We start from the raw sequence: 18,972 nt of genomic DNA, 5'->3' as shown, positions 1-18,972 counted from the left end.
AGATCCACATGCTTATTATGTGTTTTGTATGGGTGAGTGATAAACAGTCATAAATCTTAAATTAATTACTCTACTACCTTTTCAAGAGCCAGTAAGCAACCCACTGTGTAGTTATTAGTTTACTCACAGTTTTAGAATGTTAATGGATATTTTTCAGCATAATGGTCATATCAAGGGCTTTGTGATATGTCAGTCAGGTGATGTACATATCTGGATGTGGCAGAACAACAGGCTGAGACCAAAAAGTCAAGGGTCAACATTTTTGTCATGTCAGTCAGGTGAACTGTCGTACCATATATTTATGAAGTATTATTGTGAAACACAAGGCGGTAACTGTACACATTAATTTTAAGTTTATTTGAGGGCCACAAACCCACTTACCCATACGTCTGTCATTAACCGTACCTCAGCACGGGGATAATCAAGCGGTAGATTCCTGGTGGCTCAGAATCAGATACTCTTTGGCCGCAAGCCAAACACTATCCAGCTTACACTGTTACACATTTGGCCTTGAGGGCTTACAACTTCACTCTGTGTAAGTATTTGCATTTAAAGACCTTTTCTGCAGTGTCAGTACAACTTGTTCACCATTCCCATCATGATTAGAAACAGATGTAAGAGGGCGCGCCCCCTTCTGTATGATGGATGATGACATCTATTTGTTGTTCCTCACAAGTGGACGGCGACCACCAGGCTTTACTGTATCGTTCTTTCTTTCAACATCATAGAAGACACTCTTACTAGTCAAGTAATCAGTATCACTGATAGGAACTTGTGTTGCTCATTGGGCTGGAGGAAACTTCTGTATGGAGTCAAGAAATAAACGATGTTCTCTGCTGCAGTTAAATCATTAATTTCCTTGGAACATTTCCCAGTTTTAAAGTTTCTCCTACATGTTTTTATTTTTATTTTGTGGGTTTAATACACACACTGGGTTTTCTCTTCTCCCCCGAGGGTGATGCTGGTGTCTGGTCTTTTAGGGTTTGCTTCATGATTTGGTTGGCCTTCTCCCAAATCTGTGTTACCGTTGCCATGGAAGCAGCTCCATTGGGGTTGAAAACCATCATCAACACTTTACTTTACTAACCATCCCCAAATGTAGACATACCAGATGTTCATGTCCTCCAAAGAATATTCCAGATGTATAATTTACCGCTGTGAACAACTTCATTTTACGTTTGGTTTAATAAAATCCGCACATATGTCCATTTGAAGTCTGCAGGCAGCCTCTGGGGACAAGTAAGAACAGATTGCGGTAAACCCTCAGTGGTGTCTGCCAGTCTAATTATATATGTCTATACAAGGGGTCTGCAACCACTATCAAGAGACATTTTGCCGCCTTTTACACGAAAGAAAAATAATATAGAGCGGCTAAACGTAACACAGCTTATAAACTTTTAATAGTTTTCATCTTTTTTTGTTTTATTTTACAGGAAATGCGATTTGTCCATGTGAAATAAAACTTTTTCCTTTTCTCTTTTCTTTTTTTTAGCATCGATTTTTAGATGCATCGCGATTCAGACATGGGTGTATGTAAAATCAATTACTAAACGTCAATAATTAATTATTTATTTATTGTAAATAAAGTAATGCAGACAGTTCTAATATTTGGTTGATCACAGCGAGCCACCTCACCAAGAAATCCGACCAACTCCTTCATTTTAGAGCACTTATGTTCCAGTTTTGCACACATTTCCATTTCCATTAATCCATTACTGGTAATTAGCTGCAGGTTGCGGACCCCTGGTCTATACAAATGATGTACTGTACTTTAGCCACCTCCCGCAAGAGGCTCGGTTTGGTTGGTCTGTGACAGGATTTACATTTTTTGGTGTCTCTTTTCAACTAAGATTTTAAGACTACTTTGTTTTAAACGAACTCTGGTGAGATCGTTCTTTTCGTGCGGTTTCTTTGGACAGGCATGAAATGACTACCTGTGTGAAGTTGTGAAATTTTGCAATATATTTTTTGGTTTAAAAATGATAATGAAAAACTTTTTAAAAAACAGGTTACAGCTTTCAAAAGATTCTCTTGGCTGCTGATGTGTATCCACAGGAAGTAAATGCATAGATGGCTTAAAAACACCTTTTAAAAATGTATTCTTGAGTAAAAATAAAAAAAATGACTACTACTATTTTTAAAAATGATCAATTATTTTAGAATAGCAATAAATAAGAACTGCGATTTGGATGTGAATCGAGCACCTCTACTTAGTCTGAAAATGCAGTTATCTTAAGAGTGTACAGATTTTTTACAGGCAAAGCAAAATATTACAATACATGTGTATATTTTTAACACAAGCTTTATATTACAACATGTAAGCAAAGTTGGGCCGCAGCTATTGATTATTTTAGTAATATTGATTAGTTTGTTTAATCAATCGAGTAATCGACTAAAACACACCTAAAAACTTAAATGCATATTTTAAGGGAAAATTACCATAACTTTTATTCTTTTTTCTTTTTTAATAAATGCACACTATCAACATAGAAATTGCACTTTTAATGTGTCAATTTAAAAAAACAACTGTTCACTGCTACACAGATCACCTTCATGTGCACAGTTCCAGGCACCCCATGGGGTCCGGATTTGATCATTTTTGTATTAGTTACAGCCAATAAATGATTAACCGAAACAACAAAATATAAATTGAAGTTTTTTTGTAATCATCATTAAAGCCCTAAAGCAGACAAAATATAAGCGTAAGCGTGAACATGTGTGAATTAATTATCTTTATTAGACATTGAAAAGGGTCAGGATTAAATAAGATCTACTTCTTCCTACAAAACCCAAAACCAGTGAAGTTGGCACGTTGTGTAATTTGTAAATAAAAACAAAATACAATGATTTGCAAATCCTTTTTAACTTATTTGATTGAATAGACTGCAAAGACAAGATATTTATTGTTCGAACTGAGAAACAGAATGGTTTTTTTTTGCAAATAATCATTAACTTAGAATTTAATGACAGCAACACATTGCAAATAAGTTGGCACAGGAGCATTTTTTACCACCGTGTTACGTGGCTTTTCCTTTTAATAACCATCAGTAAACGTTTGGGAACTGAGGAGACCGATTTTTTAAGCTTTTCAGGTGGAATTCTTTCCCATTCTTGCTTAAGTTGTTCAACAGTCCGGGGTCGCTGTTGTGGTATTTTAGGCTTCATAATGCGCCACACATTTTCAATGGGAGACAGGTCTGGACTACAGGCAGGCCAGTCTCGTACCAGCACTCTTTTACTATGAAGCCACGCTGTTATAACACGTGGCTTGGCATTGTCTTGCTGAAATAAGCAGGGGCGTCCATGGTAACGTTGCTTGGATGGCAACATATGTTGCTCCAAAACCTGTATGTACCGTTCAGCATTAATGGTGCCTTCACAGATGTGTAAGTTACCCACTAATAGACCCCCATACCATCACAGATGCTGGCTTTTGAACTTTGCGCCTATAACAATCCGGATGGTTCATTTCCTGTTTGTTCCGGATGACACAACGTCTACAGTTTCCAAAAACGATTTGATATGTGGACTCGTCAGACCACAGAACATTTTCCACTTTGCATCAGTCCATCTTAGATGAGCTCGAGCCCAGCGAAGCAGGCAGCGTTTCTGGGTGTTGTTGTTAAATGGCTTTTGCTTTGCATAGTACAGTTTTAACTTGCACTTACAGATGTAGCGACCAACTGTAGTTATTGACAGTGGTTTTCTGAAGTGTTCCTAAGTAGGGATGATGTTTGATAAGAAATTATCGCGTTCGAGCCCATTATCGAATCCTCTTATCGAACCGATTCCTTATCGATTCTCTTATCGAATCCAGATAGGTTGTTGTATATGGGAAAAAAACACACAATATTTGGTTTAACAAAAGCTCACTTTTATCTTATAAGAAAAAGAATAAATAAATAAATATCGACTGTTGCTACCCCCCTAAAAAAATAAAATAAATAAATATTGACTGTTGTTACCCAAAGTTTATTAAGTGGGATTTTTCAGAAAAACAAATATATACAGTAACACAAAAACAACCTGTCTCTGTGATCACTATAAGTGTATAAATAATAATATAGTGTTAAATAAAATCAGTCCCTTGGATACAAAACAGAAAATAATACAGCTCTCCAAAAAGTGCACTTCTGCTGCTATTGGAACATACTAACTACACACACTATGACACTAAGAACGCCACAGTCGTCAATCGACAATTCTTCTGCCAAAAAATTAGCATATCTGCTTTTTCAGGATCAAGTCTGACCCGCTCTTCGCTAATCGTGTCGCCAACGGTGAAAAAAACACGTTCACTTGGCGTGGAACTAGCTTGGACACACAGATAGTTTTGACGACATCCTCCTCCAGTCTGTATCTAAACCTTTTTTGGGTCCATCAGTGTGGCCTCCTCCAGGAATGACTGCACGTCCTTGTCCTGGAGGGAAAATGAGGGACAGACACAGCATAGAATTAGGGGGGGAATTAGCTGAATGTGAAGACTAGGGTGTCTGTTATTAAGTCTTTAGCATTAGTATTTGGAATTAAATGATGGAAAGGATTAAGTAATGAAGTTAAACATTGTACTGATATGATACACTTCATTATTTTTATTTTTTTTTCATTCATTTATTTATTTATTTTTTGAGGGGACGGCGTGGCGAAGTTGGTAGAGTGGCCGTGCCAGCAATCGGAGTGTTGCTGGTTACTGGGGTTCAAACCCCACCTTCTACCATCCTAGTCATGTCCGTTGTGTCCTTGGGCACGACACTTCACCCCTTGTTCCTGATGGCTGCTGGTTAGCGCCTTGCATGGCAGCTCCCGCCATCAGTGTGTGAACGTGTGTGTAAATGGGTGAATGTGGTAATACTGTCAAAGCGCTTTGAGTACCTTGAAGGTAGAAAAGCGCTATACAAGTATAACCCATTTATCATTTATTTATTTATTTGAGGCGTTTTTTCCGGTCCATTATTTTTGCTACTTTCTGTATCTGCCGCCTAATGACTGGGCTACGTCATTTCCTGTGATGTCCCACAGGGCATTTCCTGTGGGACGGGATTCGTTCCCCGGGATTCGAATAAAGAACCAACTCTTTTTGTTTACTATAGTGGCCTCGATAACGGGAACCGGTTCTCAAAAAGGGATTTGAGTCCATGGAATCGGTTCTTTTCTTATCGAACAACCGAGAGAACCGGTTTCGAACATCATCCCTATTCCTGAGCCCATTTGGTGATATCCTTTACACACTGATGTCGCTTTTCGATGCATTACCGCCTGAGGGATCGAAGGTTCCTAATATTAGGGCTGGGCGATATGGCCTTTTATTAACATCTCAATATTTTTAGGCCATGACACGATATATATCTCGATATTCTGCCTTGGCCTTGAATTAACACTTGATGCATATAATTTACACCAGAATGATGATGCTATGTGTCTACATTAAACATTCTTGTTCATACTGCATTAATATGCTCATTATAAACGTTCATGCAGAGAGGGAAATCACAACTAAGTCAATTTACCAACACTGTATTTATTAAACAGTTATTAAGCAGTGGCACAAACATTCATGTCATTTCAAAACAGAAAGTGCAATATTGTCAGACATTTTAAAACACACTATTAGTGCATTTTTGTGCATGATGTCACTAAGATGACATATCAAAACACTAAATTAAAGTGCACTTTTTGTACAGAATGCCACTACAATATTTTAAAACAAATAGTGCACTTTTGTGCATGATGTCACACAAGATATTTCAAAAACTGTAAAATAAAAATTAGCTGCATAATAGGAAATCAAGTAGTGTACAAACCCCGTTTCCATATGAGTTGGGAAATTGTGTTAGATGTAAATATAAACGGAATACAATGATTTGCAAATCCTTTTCAACCCATATTCAATTGAATGCACTACAAAGACAAGATATTTGATGTTCAAACTCATAAACTTTTTTTTTTTTTTTGCAAATAATAATTAACTTAGAATTTCATGGCTGCAACACGTGCCAAAGTAGTTGGGAAAGGGCATGTTCACCACTGTGTTACATGGCCTTTCCTTTTAACAACACTCAGTAAACGTTTGGGAACTGAGGAGACCGATTTTTTAAGCTTTTCAGGTGGAATTCTTTCCCATTCTTGCTTAAGTTGTTCAACAGTCCGGGGTCGCTGTTGTGGTATTTTAGGCTTCATATTGCACCACACATTTTCAATGGGAGACAGGTCTGGACTACAGGCAGGCCAGTCTAGTACCCGCACTCTTTTACTATGAAGCCACGTTGATGTAACACATGGCTTGGCATTGTCTTGCTAAAATAAGCAGGGGCGTCCATGGGAACGTTGCTTGGATGGCAACATATGTTGCTCCAAAACCTGTATGTAGCTTTCAGCATTAATGGCGCCTTCACAGATGAGTAAGTTACCCATGTCTTGGGCACTAATACACCCCCGTACCATCACAGATGCTGGCTTTTCAACTTTGCGCCTATAACAATCCGGATGGTTCTTTTCCTCTTTGGTCCGGAGGACACAACGTCCACAGTTTCCAAAAACAATTTGAAATGTGGACTCGTCAGACCACAGAACACTTTTCCACTTTGCATCAGTCCATCTTAGATGAGCTCAGGCCCAGCGAAGCCGACGGCGTTTCTGGGTGTTGTTGATAAACGGTTTTCGCCTTGCATAGGAGAGTTTTAACTTGCACTTACAGATGTAGCGACCAATTGTAGTTACTGACAGTGGGTTTCTGAAGTGTTCCTGAGCCCATGCAGTGATATCCTTTACACACTGATGTCGCTTGTTGATGCAGTACCGCATGAGGAATCGAAGGTCACAGGCTTAGCTGCTTACCTGCAGTGATTTCTCCAGATTCTCTGAACCCTTTGATGATATTACGGACCGTAGATGGTGAAATCCCTAAATTCCTTGCAATAGCTGGTTGAGAAAGGTTTTTCTTAAACTGTTCAACAATTTGCTCACGCATTTGTTGACAAAGTGGTGACCCTCGCCCCATCCTTGTTTGTGAATGACTGATTATTACATGGAATCTACTTTCATACCCAATCATGGCACCCACCTGTTCAATTTGCCTGTTCACCTGTGGGATGTTCCAAATAAGTGTTTGATGAGCATTCCTCAACTGTATCAGTATTTATTGCCACCTTTCCCAACTTCTTTGTCACGTGTTGCTGGCATCAAATTCTAAAGTTAATGATTATTTGCAAAACAAAATTTTTTTTATCAGTTTGAACATCAAATATGTTGTCTTTGTAGCATATTCAACTGAATATGGGTTGAAAATGATTTGCAAATCATTGTATTCCGTTTATATTTACATCTAACACAATTTCCCAACTCCTATGGAAACAGGGTTTGTATGTCCTTCGCTATGTAGTACGTTACTGCGGACGTTATCTCCTTCTGTTGTTGACTAGTTTTTGTTGATGTGGAAATGGAAGACGCCAGGCTAAATTGGGTCAGTGCTGGTTGCTTTGGCATTTTGTTGGGTGTGGCACCGGCCGAAGATGTTGACATGCGGAGTTTCAAGCACTCTTCACTCTCTAGCGGGTGACTTTTCAAATGATGCTACAAATTAGTAGTGCTGCTACTTTTTGTAGCAACGCTTTTAACGCAAACTTGACATTACGGTTGTCTGTTCAACATCTTCCTGCTTGAAGCCAAACCACCGCCAGATGATGGACCCCGTGCTGTTTTTCTTGGTAATTAATTCCGCCTCCATTTGTTACCAGATTCGCATCTTTCTCTCTCTCGTACTACCACACGCACGGCTCCGCTAGCATCACCTGCCACAGCTAACTTTACCCATTCAGCTACCTCTCTGCTCCGTGAGAGCGTATGACGTTGCAGGTGCGACAGTATGTGACGTATGTAACAAGGTGCGCTTGTTTTATGTCTCTGTGAGAAGGAAAGACAAGAAAGAGTGAGAAAAACCTGTAGTCTAATGCCCGCAGCTAAAAGCAACTGCGTGATAATGTATACTCGAATACTCACGATATAGTCATTTTCATATATCGCACAGAGACAAACCCGCGATATATCAAGTATATTCGATATATTGCCCAGCTCTACGTAATATCATCACTTACGTGCAGTGATTTCTCCAGTTTATCTGAAGCTTTTGATGATATTACGGAAAGTAGATGGTGAAATCCCTAAATTCCTTGCAATAGCTTGTTGAGAAATGTTGTTCTTAAACTGTTCGACAATTTGCTCACGCATTTGTTCACAAAGTGGTGACCCTCGCCCCATCCTTGTTTGTGAATGACTGAGCATTTCATGGAAGCTGCTTTTATACCCAATCATGGCACCCACCTGTTCCCAATTAGTCTGTTCACCTGTGGGATGTTCCAAATAAGTGTTTGATGAGCATCCCTCAACTTTCTCAGTCTTTTTTGCCACTAGTGCCAGCTTTTTCGAAACATGTTGCAGGCATCAAATTCCAAATGAGCTAATATTTGCAAAAAATAACAAGGTTTTCCGGTTCGAACGTTAAGTATCTTGTCTTTGCAGTCTATTCTATTGAATATAGGTTGAAAAGGATTTGCAAATTATTGTATTCTGTTTTTATTTACGATTTACACAACGTGCCAACGGCAAAATCATAGCTGCCACACCTTGACAATAAGGATGTTTTATGTGAAAACTAATTAAAGTAATAATTTGTATTGTGGCCTCCAGAAGAAGTCGAAAGTCTGACGCTATTTTTAACCTTTATTGCCAATCTTATGCTAACAACCGGCCCAATTCCATGCAAACATTTTTGTCTCTGCGCTTCTCTAGACAAACAGCATTTCCTCATTCTTTGCCAATCCACTTTCAGGCACAGATGGTGTCTTTGCGATAATGGAAAAAAATAACATTAAATCAAAATCACACAAACATAAAACATAACCACCAGCAAGTCGTTACAGTATGAATCGATTGGTGGTCAAAACTATTTGGCCACCTGCCTTTACTCACATATGAACTTGAAGTGCCATCCCATTCCTAACCCATAGGGTCCAATACGATGTCGGTCCTCCTTTTGCAGCTATTACAGCTTCAGCTCTTCTGAGAAGGCTGTCCACAAGGTTGCGGCGTGTGTTTATAGGAATTTTCAACCATTCTTCCAAAAGCGCATTGGTGAGGTCACACACCAATGTTGGTCGAGAAGGCCTGGCTCTGTCTCCGTTCTAATTCATCCCAAAGGTGTTCTATCGGGTTAAGTTCAGGACTCTGTGCAGGCCAGTCAAGTTCATCCACTCCAGACTCTGTCATCCATGTCTTTATGGACCTTGCTTTGTGCACTGGTGCACAGTCATGTTGGAAGAGGAAGGGGCTCGCTCCAAACTGTTCCCACAAGGTTGGGAGCATGGAATTGTCCAAAATGTTTTGGTATCATTGAGCATTCAAAGTTCCTTTCACTGGAACTAAGGGTCCAAGCCCACGTCCTGAAACACAACCCCACACCATAATTCCTCCTCCACCAAATTTCACACTCGGCAAAATGCAGTTCGAAATGTACCGTTCTCCTGGCAACCTCCAAACCCAGACTCGGTGTGTCGTCAACCTGTCTGCGAGGTGGACCCAACTTTAATATTTCCGAGATATACCCGCAGACAACGATCTAAAAAATTTGCAAATATTAAGAGGACAGTGGCGTCTTTTAAGGAGAAAAAGTCCAACTGGAGCAACTCGGCGAAGCAAGTGGGACGTCATGCTCGCTTTTCATCAGGGACATCGAGGGACAGAAGTAGAGTCTCTAAACATGAGTACGTTCTATTAAAACACCAGAAAGAGATGCTAGATTTGTTGCTAGTCGTTTTCAATAAAGAAAAATAAACTAAAATTCTCAACGAAGTGCATTGTACAACAAGCAGCAACAAAGGAAAATACAATCTAATATACAATATATGTTAATACTTGTTAATAATAACACAAATTAGCTTTTATATGTATGCATACATTTTTTGAGCCTTTTTAAAGAAAATCATATCATAGCAAATGATATGATGACGTCATGGTGACCACGCCCCCACCACCACAGTTATCTTTGCAATCTAGGGGAAAACCTAAATTGGGTCATTAGGTGTATAACAAGTATAGTCCTATGTTGTGACTTTATGCGTATGATTTTTATTTCTCTGCGCAATCTTTGTACCGGTAAAAGAAATACCGGAGTAAGCGCTTAAAACCAAAACCACAAACCAGACCTAATGTGTGCTTCATTGTCTGGAGTACCAGAGTAGCAAACTTTTAATTGTGACCTTGGCCTTTCTCTTCCTTTTGATGGATGAATTTCCATATTGATATGAATTACTGCTCCTGACTACCGGTTTCTAATGTCTTTCTTGGTTGATACTCTGCAGTGTATATGATGAAGAGAGGAATCGTCTCCGCCTCAGAGCCTGGGAACAGAGAAACCAAGAAACGAGCCAAGCCAAGGAACTCACTGATAATGTACCGCTTTTTGGGGTGCCATACAAGGTACGGACTCATTTGACATGTTCATATTACAAACATGATAACAAATGTCTCTAAAAGGGGTTTTCAAAGTCTGGCAAAGTGATCCTACCCTCAGCAATCAATAGACTATCTGGAGTATACTAAGTGAAATTAACTTGGCATATTTGAAAAAGATGATTTTCTCTATTTTTCTAGGCCGCTTAGCCTTCTTTAGTCTTCTGGCACCCCACAGGGAAGGCTTGCCTCGCACTTTGAAAACCCCTGATTCACACAAATATAAACAAATTTGGTTTTGAATGAGCATTTCATACTATTGCTAGCCTTGGGGGTTGATTTAGTTCTCATGAAATTTTTGCCCCCCTGTCATTTTAGAGAAACACAGGTGATGAACTTTCCGACAGGATCCAGAGGATGCTGGGCAGCTATGAAGATGAGAAAAATACCACTGATCCTTCAATATCCGTAACCTTGTTGCAGCCAAACTTGGATAAGCCTGGCCAACCTCCCGTCCAAGACCAGGACCATCACATATCCAGTCAGGACAATACTATCCCTCCAAGTAACAGTTACACTTTCCAGGCCATGACAGACGTCCCTGCTGCTCCTTCTTCTCCAGACATCCATAGAGACTCACTGCAATTGCCAAAGGGTACCTTCGATCATTCAATGGGCCAAGAGAAGAAGGGTGAGACTTTGCCAGATCTCAGGGAGCACGCTAGCAATCCTCAGGAAAGGTCTGCTCAGTTTGCGGATGTCAAGCCAATACCTATCCTACATTCCAGTGCTCCCAAAGTCGCACTTGCTAAAGACACCCTTGAATCACGTCAAGAGTCCTCAGAAGGGCAGTCAGCTGCCACCGCCGTGGATGTTTCCGCGTTTAACCTACGGCAGTCGCCGGCAGATGCTACCCAGATGCATCAGGCTGGCAAGGGCGGAAACTCCCTCCTTTCACAGAACTTCCCTCCGCTCTCATCGTCCAAGCAGCCCAGCGTAGTCATGACCCAGAAGCCGACGGCGTATGTGCGGCCTACCATGGATGGTCAGGACCAGCTGCTCAGTGGGTCGCCTGAGTTGAAGCCTTCACCTGAGTCGTATGTACCCCTACAGGAGATCCGTAAGGTCGACCATTGCAAGACCAAAGCGCTGCATCAATATTTGGAGGTGAGAACTGTATTATGTAAAACTTTAAACGGACGATTAGTAGACTATGGGTTTATTCCCACTATGGAAACAATCAGATTTTAAGTGTCAACCATGCGTTTGAAACTCAAAATCTCCTTGTTTTCTTAGTGTAGTCACTCAAATCCAGGCTTAAGCATGGGTGGAAAAAGCTTTCACTATTGTATTAGAGCCCACTTTTTTAGGTCATGTTTTTGGAACAACACCGACGTCTCCTCGAGCGCACCTTCGGTTTATTTGTAGATCACACTGCAAGAGTGATCTTAATAGCCCAGGAAATGTGTCACAGATTACAGTTGTGTGCTGCGTGTTCCATAACATAGTAAAACACAACAAGGGGGAGCATGTTGCCATGGACGTGCAGTCATTGAGTGGCTCCATAATGACAGTTAGTAGTACACGCAAATACCTCATTTAAATAAGGCGAAATACAACACTTTTGCACTTATCAAGTGCGCACACCCTCTTAATAGATCACCTGCAACATACTCTCTAAAAGTACTTGCACTTTTTTTAGTTTGTGTATGCTATGTAGCACTTGTTATTGGGGATTTTAGTAGATCAGGCCCATCAAACACATCCCCACAGCATGATGCTGCCACCACCGACAGTGAAGCATGGTGGTGGCAGCATCATGCTGTGGGGATATGTTTCACCGACAGGAACGTGGCGACTAGTCAAGATAGAGGGAAAGATGAATGCAGCAATGTACAGACAAATCCTGGAAGAAAAAGATTGCTTCCCATCCAACCTGATGGAGCTTGAGAGGTGCTGTCAAAAAGAATGGGCAAAGAGGAATGGGGAAAACTTCCGAAAGATAGGTGTGCAAAGCTTGTGGCAATGTAATCAAAAAGACTTGAGGTACTACTGTATTACTAGTAATGGACATGATAAAGCAGTTCCTCAGTATGTTGTTGAAGATGTATTTATTAAGTGCGTGCATGTACTCGCAAGTTTGCCATGGGTTGAAACTTTGGGCATGATCTACTGAAATCCAAAATGACAGGGGGGCATGGTATTGGCCTGTTTGAGCGGTGCCTGGTTTCTTCCTAACATGATGACTGGTATTGACGCCAAAGAGTTCAATCTTTGTCTCAGACAAGTGAATTGTGTTTCTCATGGTCCGAGAGTCTTTGTAGGCTCATGTTGGTTAGGAATATACAATAAAGGCCTGATTGGTGAATTGTTGTAAAGATTCTGTAAAGTTCTCCTCCCTCCACAGAGGAATACTGTACCTTTTGACAGGGTGACCCTGGGGTTCTTGGTCACTTCCCCTGACTAGACTAAGATGAATGCAGCAATTTACAGACATCCTGGATGAAAATCAAGGCTTCTCATCCACTCTGATGGAGCTTGATAAGTGCTGCAAAAAGAAAAGGTAGAGAGGAATTGGCAAAATTGGCTTGTGACATTTTATTCAAAAAGACATGAGGCTGTAATTGCTGCCAAAGGTGCATCAACAAAGTATTGAGCAAATGCTTTGAATACTTACGTACATGGGATTTTTTTTAAAGATTTTTATTTTTAATAAGTTTGCAAATTTTTTTGTAAAAAAAAAAAATATTCCCATTGTCATTATGAGGTATTGTCTGTAGAATTTTGAAGGGGGAAATGAATTCATTCCATAACAAAATGTGGAAAAAGTGAAGCGCTGTGAATACTTTTTCGGATGCATGTGTGTGTGTAACAAAGGTAATACTCGACCGTCCAGTTTGAATCAGGACTACATTGAACAAATTAAAACACGTCAAACACAGTAAACAGAAACTGCAATGTGTAACAATATATTACCGCTTTATTGCTAAAACAGCACAAATCTCTTACAAATACTAAAACCGATCGGAACTCAAAATATGCTCCCAACTAAAGGGGGTCAAATATATGTTTTTGTTTCTTACATTTAAAAACACTTTCTTGTGGTCTACATAACATGCAATGGTTGTTCTTTAGTCAAAATGTTGCATCTAAGTAACACTCCAATGTCCATTAGTGGAGCTGTACACACAGATGTTGTTTACTAACAATCTTCAAGCCAATTTCTGACCCTCTTTTCAGGATGCACCATTTTTTTAGCGGCCTTATTTAAGTTTCGAGTCTACTGACAGATATACATTAGGTTCAAACTATACGTTCCTTTGTATTATAAATGGCAACAGCGGAGTATGCATGTGCATATACGAGCCAGTCTGGCCCAAAACAAGAGGATAGAGAAAAAGAAGGAGCTTATTGACTACAAGGTCGGACTCGCGCATAGCTTTTCAGGTAAATCTCTACCATATATATGGAGATATTCCCGCTGATGTCACTTGTGGGGAAAAAAACGTCACAAATTGGGCAAATTCCAAATGCCTCGTTTGGAGGAAGTATGAAGGAAGGCAAGATTGTTTTGTTTATACATATCTCCGCCATGCCTCCATGGTTTGATTTCAAATTTTCGGGACTTATACAAATACCTAATACACAAAAACAGGTACCAATAGATAAGAAAAGTTGTTTTTTTGCGTAACCGGTAACCCTTAAAGCACAACTAAAAGCAGAGAGACCGCTCGAATCTCAAACTACTCGTAAGTTAAGGCAGTGTTTTTCAACCTTTTTTGAGCCAAGGCACATTTTTTGCCTTGAAAAAATCCAGAGGCACACCACCAGCAGAAATCATTAAAAAAAACGAAACTCAGTTGACAGTAAAAAGTCATTGTCGCAATTGTTGGATATGACTTTAAACCATAACCAAGCATGCATCAATATAGCTCTTGTCTCAAAGTAGGTGTACTGTCACGACCTGTCACATCACACCATGACTTATTTTGAGTTTTTTGCTGTTTTCCTGTGTGTAGTGTTTTAGTTATTGTCTTGCGCTCCTATTTTAGTGTCTTTTTCTCTTTTTGGTATTTTCCTATAGCAGTTCAATGTCTTTCTTTGAGCTGTATTTCCCGCATCTACTTTGTTTTAGCAATCAAGAATATTTCAGTTGTTTTTATCCTTCTTTGTGGGGACATTGTTGATTGTCATGTCATATTCGGATGTACATTGTGGACGCTGTCTTTGCTCCACAGTAAGTCTTTGCTGTCGTCCAGCATTCTGTTTTTGTTTACTTTGTAGCCAGTTCAGTTTTAGTTTTGTCCTGCATAGCCTTCCCCAAGCTTCAATGCCTTTTCTTAGGGGCACTCACCTTTTGTTTATTTTTTGGTTTAAGCATTAGACACCTTTTTTACCTTCATACTGCCTCCCGCTTTTTCCAACATCTACAAAGCAATTAGCTACCGGCTGCCACCTACTCATATGGAAGAGTATCACACGGTTACTCTGCCGAGCTCTAGACAGCACCGACCACTCAACAACAACACATTATTTGCAGACTATAATTACTGGTTTGCAAAAAATATTTTTTATCCAAATAGGTGAAATTAGATAATCTCCCATGGCACACCAGACTGTATCTCACGGCACGCTAGTGTGCCGCAGCACAGTGGTTGAAAAACACGTAGTTAAGGGACTTGCATGTAGAGCTGTGTGCTAAATTGTGTGTGTGTGTGTGTGTTTGTGCGCGTGTGTGTGGGTGTGACCTCTGCGTTCTACTATGACGTGACTCACGTGCTGTGAAACAATAAACAAGCTTTGTCACCAATTGACATAAGTGGGCCGTGGACTATCTCTCAAAGACTGTCAAGGGAAAACGGAGAAAGGCATTTACAACAATGAGGACTGCAGTGTGTTGACACAGAGTTTATATGGTGTGTAAGTGACGCTGCCGCCCGCGCATTGTGTCACATTTGTGGGTTGAACGTCATCAGGAATTTTTTTTTTAGTCTGGGCTAGACCTAGTGGTGAAGATTTTACTCAGCTCTTTTGAAATGTTTACATTGGCCTGTAACAGAAAGACCACGTGATTGGACATATGTTGTGCAATGCAAGGCTTTTGTCTTTGGTTAGTTCAATAATCAGGTGACCTTTTGCCTGATATGAAGTAGACAACATGGTGTTTTTTTCTATTAAGTGTGTCACCAAGTAAGAGTGCGAAGTGTGTAACTTTTGTTGTCCAATACAACTACACTACAAATCAATAAACCTTGGTTGAGGAATGATAAGGGCTCCAACTACTGTCATATCTCCCAATCTGACTTTTTGACCTTAAAGTACTTCAAGTTAAATATTAACACTGACTTTTCTCTGATATAGACAAAGAAGTCTGTTTGGTCTTCTTTAATAAGGCTCTCTTTACTACGTATTCTTTAATTATGGTATGGTTTATCATATATCCTGCACTCATTTATTAGTATGCGATGTTTCGGCCAATTTGTATGAATGTTTTTAGAAATGTATTTACATAACAATGTATCTATTTATTAGTGATTATTACGGACTAAGCTATGATAGCTCCATGTGAAACACAGAAAGTAAACTGTCATTAACTGCTGAGTCAGCAGAAAAAGGGTAGGATTACATGTACTGTTTCCTCCTACCACATTTGGGACATGTTGGATTGTGGGAAGTTTAAACCTGCAATGAACTTAAATGTTTCTTTGTAGACGAGGGAAAATGAAACACTGCGTGTTGAAGACATTTTAAAGGTAAGATTATAGTTGTCTCTTTCCATTATTATTGTCATCAAGAGCTCTACAACAAGTTTATATTTTTTTGTGTTTGTAGGAGATGGCTCATTACTGGCCGCCCCTCTTGACAGCCATACACATTTCTAATAAATCTGACGTACCCCCAGCTAAGGTAAGGCCCCTTTGTCACGATCTTGTGTGTATAAAAAAAACATTACAATTAACCAATTTACTAATTTAAAAATCTAGGGTGACTTTATTCTAAATTTAAAACAAGTTCTTGTGGTCTCGATCAGTGATTCTCAAACTGTGGTACACGTACCTCAGTGCTTCTCACACTATGGTACACGTACCACCAGTTGCACGCCAAAGAATGTAAAATAAATGTAATTTGATCCATTGTTTAAGTAGTATTTTATTTTCCTGTATAAAAACACAATGCCACTGTTCAAACTGTGTGTAATTTTACATTGGTCAAAATATTTAATATACTTGTCAAATAAAACCTCTGCCTTGTTTTTAATGAATACTTAGGCCTACTACGGTACTGTAGTTTAATGTTGGTCGTTATGGTGGTACTTTGAGAGCCAAGTGTTTTCAGAGGTGGTATTTGGTGAAAAAAAAGTTTGAGAACCACTGATCTAAATAATATGTATTGAATATGCTTTGGTCTAAATTTGCGGGCATAAACATCCAAAACTGTGTAAACTCACATCAAAATGTGTGAACCTACGATTTGATGCTTTGGCATTCTTTAACTCAAGTATCTAACATTGTAACAACATTTATAAGTCAGAAAAGACAATAATCATCAATAGTCAGTTCTTCAGTAGGTAACATTTTCACTAGGGATGTCCGATAATGGCTTTTTGCCGATATCCGATATTCCGATATTGTCCAACTCTTTAATTACCGATATCAACCGATACCGATATCAACCGATACCGATATCAACCGATACCGATATATACAGTCGTGGAATTAACACATTATTATGCCTAATTTGGACAACCAGGTATGGTGAAGATAAGGTCCTTTTTAATTTTGTTTTAAAAAGGACCTTAATTATATTATGAATTAATAAAATAAAATAAGATAAATAAATTAAAAACATTTTCTTGAATAAAAAAAGAAAGTAAAACAATATAAAAACAGTTACATAGAAACTAGTAATTCATGAAAATTAGTAAAATTAACTGTTGAAGGTTAGTACTATTAGTGGACCAGCAGCACGCACAATCATGTGTGCTTACGGACTGTATCCCTTGCAGACTGTATTGATATATATTGATATATAATGTAGGAACCAGAATATTAATAACAGAAAGAAACAACCCTTTTGTGTGAATGAGTGTGAATGGGGGGGGGAGGTTTTTTGGGTTGGTGCACTAATTGTAAGTGTATCTTGTGTTTTTTATGTTGATTTAATAAAATAAAAAAAATTAAAAATTAAAAAAAACGATACCGATAATTTAAAAAAAACCGATACCGATAATTTCCGATATTACATTTTAAAGCATTTATCGGCCGATAATATCGGACATCTCTAATTTTCACATTCTTAAAACTCATGCAAGTGTAAAAGGTACGGATGTTCCGATAAGGTTGTATGATGCCGATACAATCATCCATGAGTGAGATCGGCTGATACCAATCACATGTATTAACTGAATTTTTCAATTTATTTTTGGTGAGTGCTAGTGACAGTGTAACAATATCAACACAATATTTAAACTTGTTCCTTATTCTCTTCCTCTGTGTGTAATATGTTCAGCCTCGGCCTCCAGTGATAATATTACATGATAATGATACTCAAGATAGAAAGAAATGCAGTTTATTGCCATAATGGAGGTGATTATTATTAGTCTTGATGAGTGGCTCCACAATGTGTATGTAGAGACATAATTAGACCTGCTTGTCACCTGGGGGACTAAAAATTAGCCAGAGGGGATCAGCTTATGTGATTTGTAATAAAATGCATTAATCAGCAATGACGACCACATACTTTTTCATAAAAATCGTCTGATCGATCGGCACATCCCTAGTAAAAAGAAGTCAACCACTTTTAATATTGTGTGCAATACTGTAAAATAAGCCTCACATATCTAATTTTCTAACAGCCTTAATAGTTAAAAGTGGTAAAAAGGGTTAAAATTATAAAACCATAACTTTGAAAATGAGCGAAAGTATGGGTGTTCTGGCGTGTTACTGCTTACTTCACATAACTTCTCACATCCTGTTGGTCCGTGTTTTTGAATAAGTATTAGCAGAAAGCCACATAAAACAAAGCAAAAGGGAAACATTCACCTGATGCATTGAAAATTGCTAAACAGAGGTCTGGCGGTATATATGTCTGGCTTAAAATGCATGACTGCTGTTCAAACTGTATTTTTTTCCCAATACTGGAGTGGTTTAGCCGAAGTCCTATACTGGCCACCTTGCTGCGTATTAACAAACTCCACTGAACAGAGCAGACAAAGCAGAAGGGCTGCAGCTATGCATCGATGTCAGATCATTTACCGAATTAACTCCCTAAGGAGGAACCCTGTTTCCCTTTAAGCTCTTAATGAGCTGTGCACTGGAGTCATACTTAGGTCAAACTACACCAACACACATTTTTGCAATACTCTAATCACACAGTGACCCTTTTTGGGTTTTTTTAAACAAATGTCAACGTCTAAATTATTCGAAGTAACTACCAAGTTTAACACCCCTCTCTTGTGTTGCCTTTTTGTGTCCTAACAGGAAGCAGGGCAAGTCTCTTCATGTCTGGAACTGAGTGAGTCATGACACT

General features: G+C 39.1%; 1 protein-coding gene across 1 annotated transcript in view; it reads left to right on the top strand.

Annotated features, from left to right (window-relative positions):
* aff1 (AF4/FMR2 family, member 1) overlaps nucleotides 1-18,972 on the top strand; it is a 62,599-nt gene that overhangs the window by 20,556 nt on the left and 23,071 nt on the right. Inside the window, exons 2-6 of the mRNA XM_061926782.2 lie at nucleotides 10,353-10,470; nucleotides 10,822-11,610; nucleotides 16,155-16,196; nucleotides 16,276-16,350; nucleotides 18,924-18,957. Of these exons, the coding sequence (XP_061782766.1) occupies nucleotides 10,353-10,470; nucleotides 10,822-11,610; nucleotides 16,155-16,196; nucleotides 16,276-16,350; nucleotides 18,924-18,957 (1,058 nt within the window). The remainder of the gene's footprint in view (nucleotides 1-10,352; nucleotides 10,471-10,821; nucleotides 11,611-16,154; nucleotides 16,197-16,275; nucleotides 16,351-18,923; nucleotides 18,958-18,972) is intronic.

This window comes from Nerophis lumbriciformis, linkage group LG32, assembly GCF_033978685.3.
Source record: "Nerophis lumbriciformis linkage group LG32, RoL_Nlum_v2.1, whole genome shotgun sequence".
NCBI classification, from domain to species: Eukaryota; Metazoa; Chordata; class Actinopteri; order Syngnathiformes; family Syngnathidae; genus Nerophis; species Nerophis lumbriciformis.
This window is presented reverse-complemented; position numbering and strand designations above follow the sequence as displayed.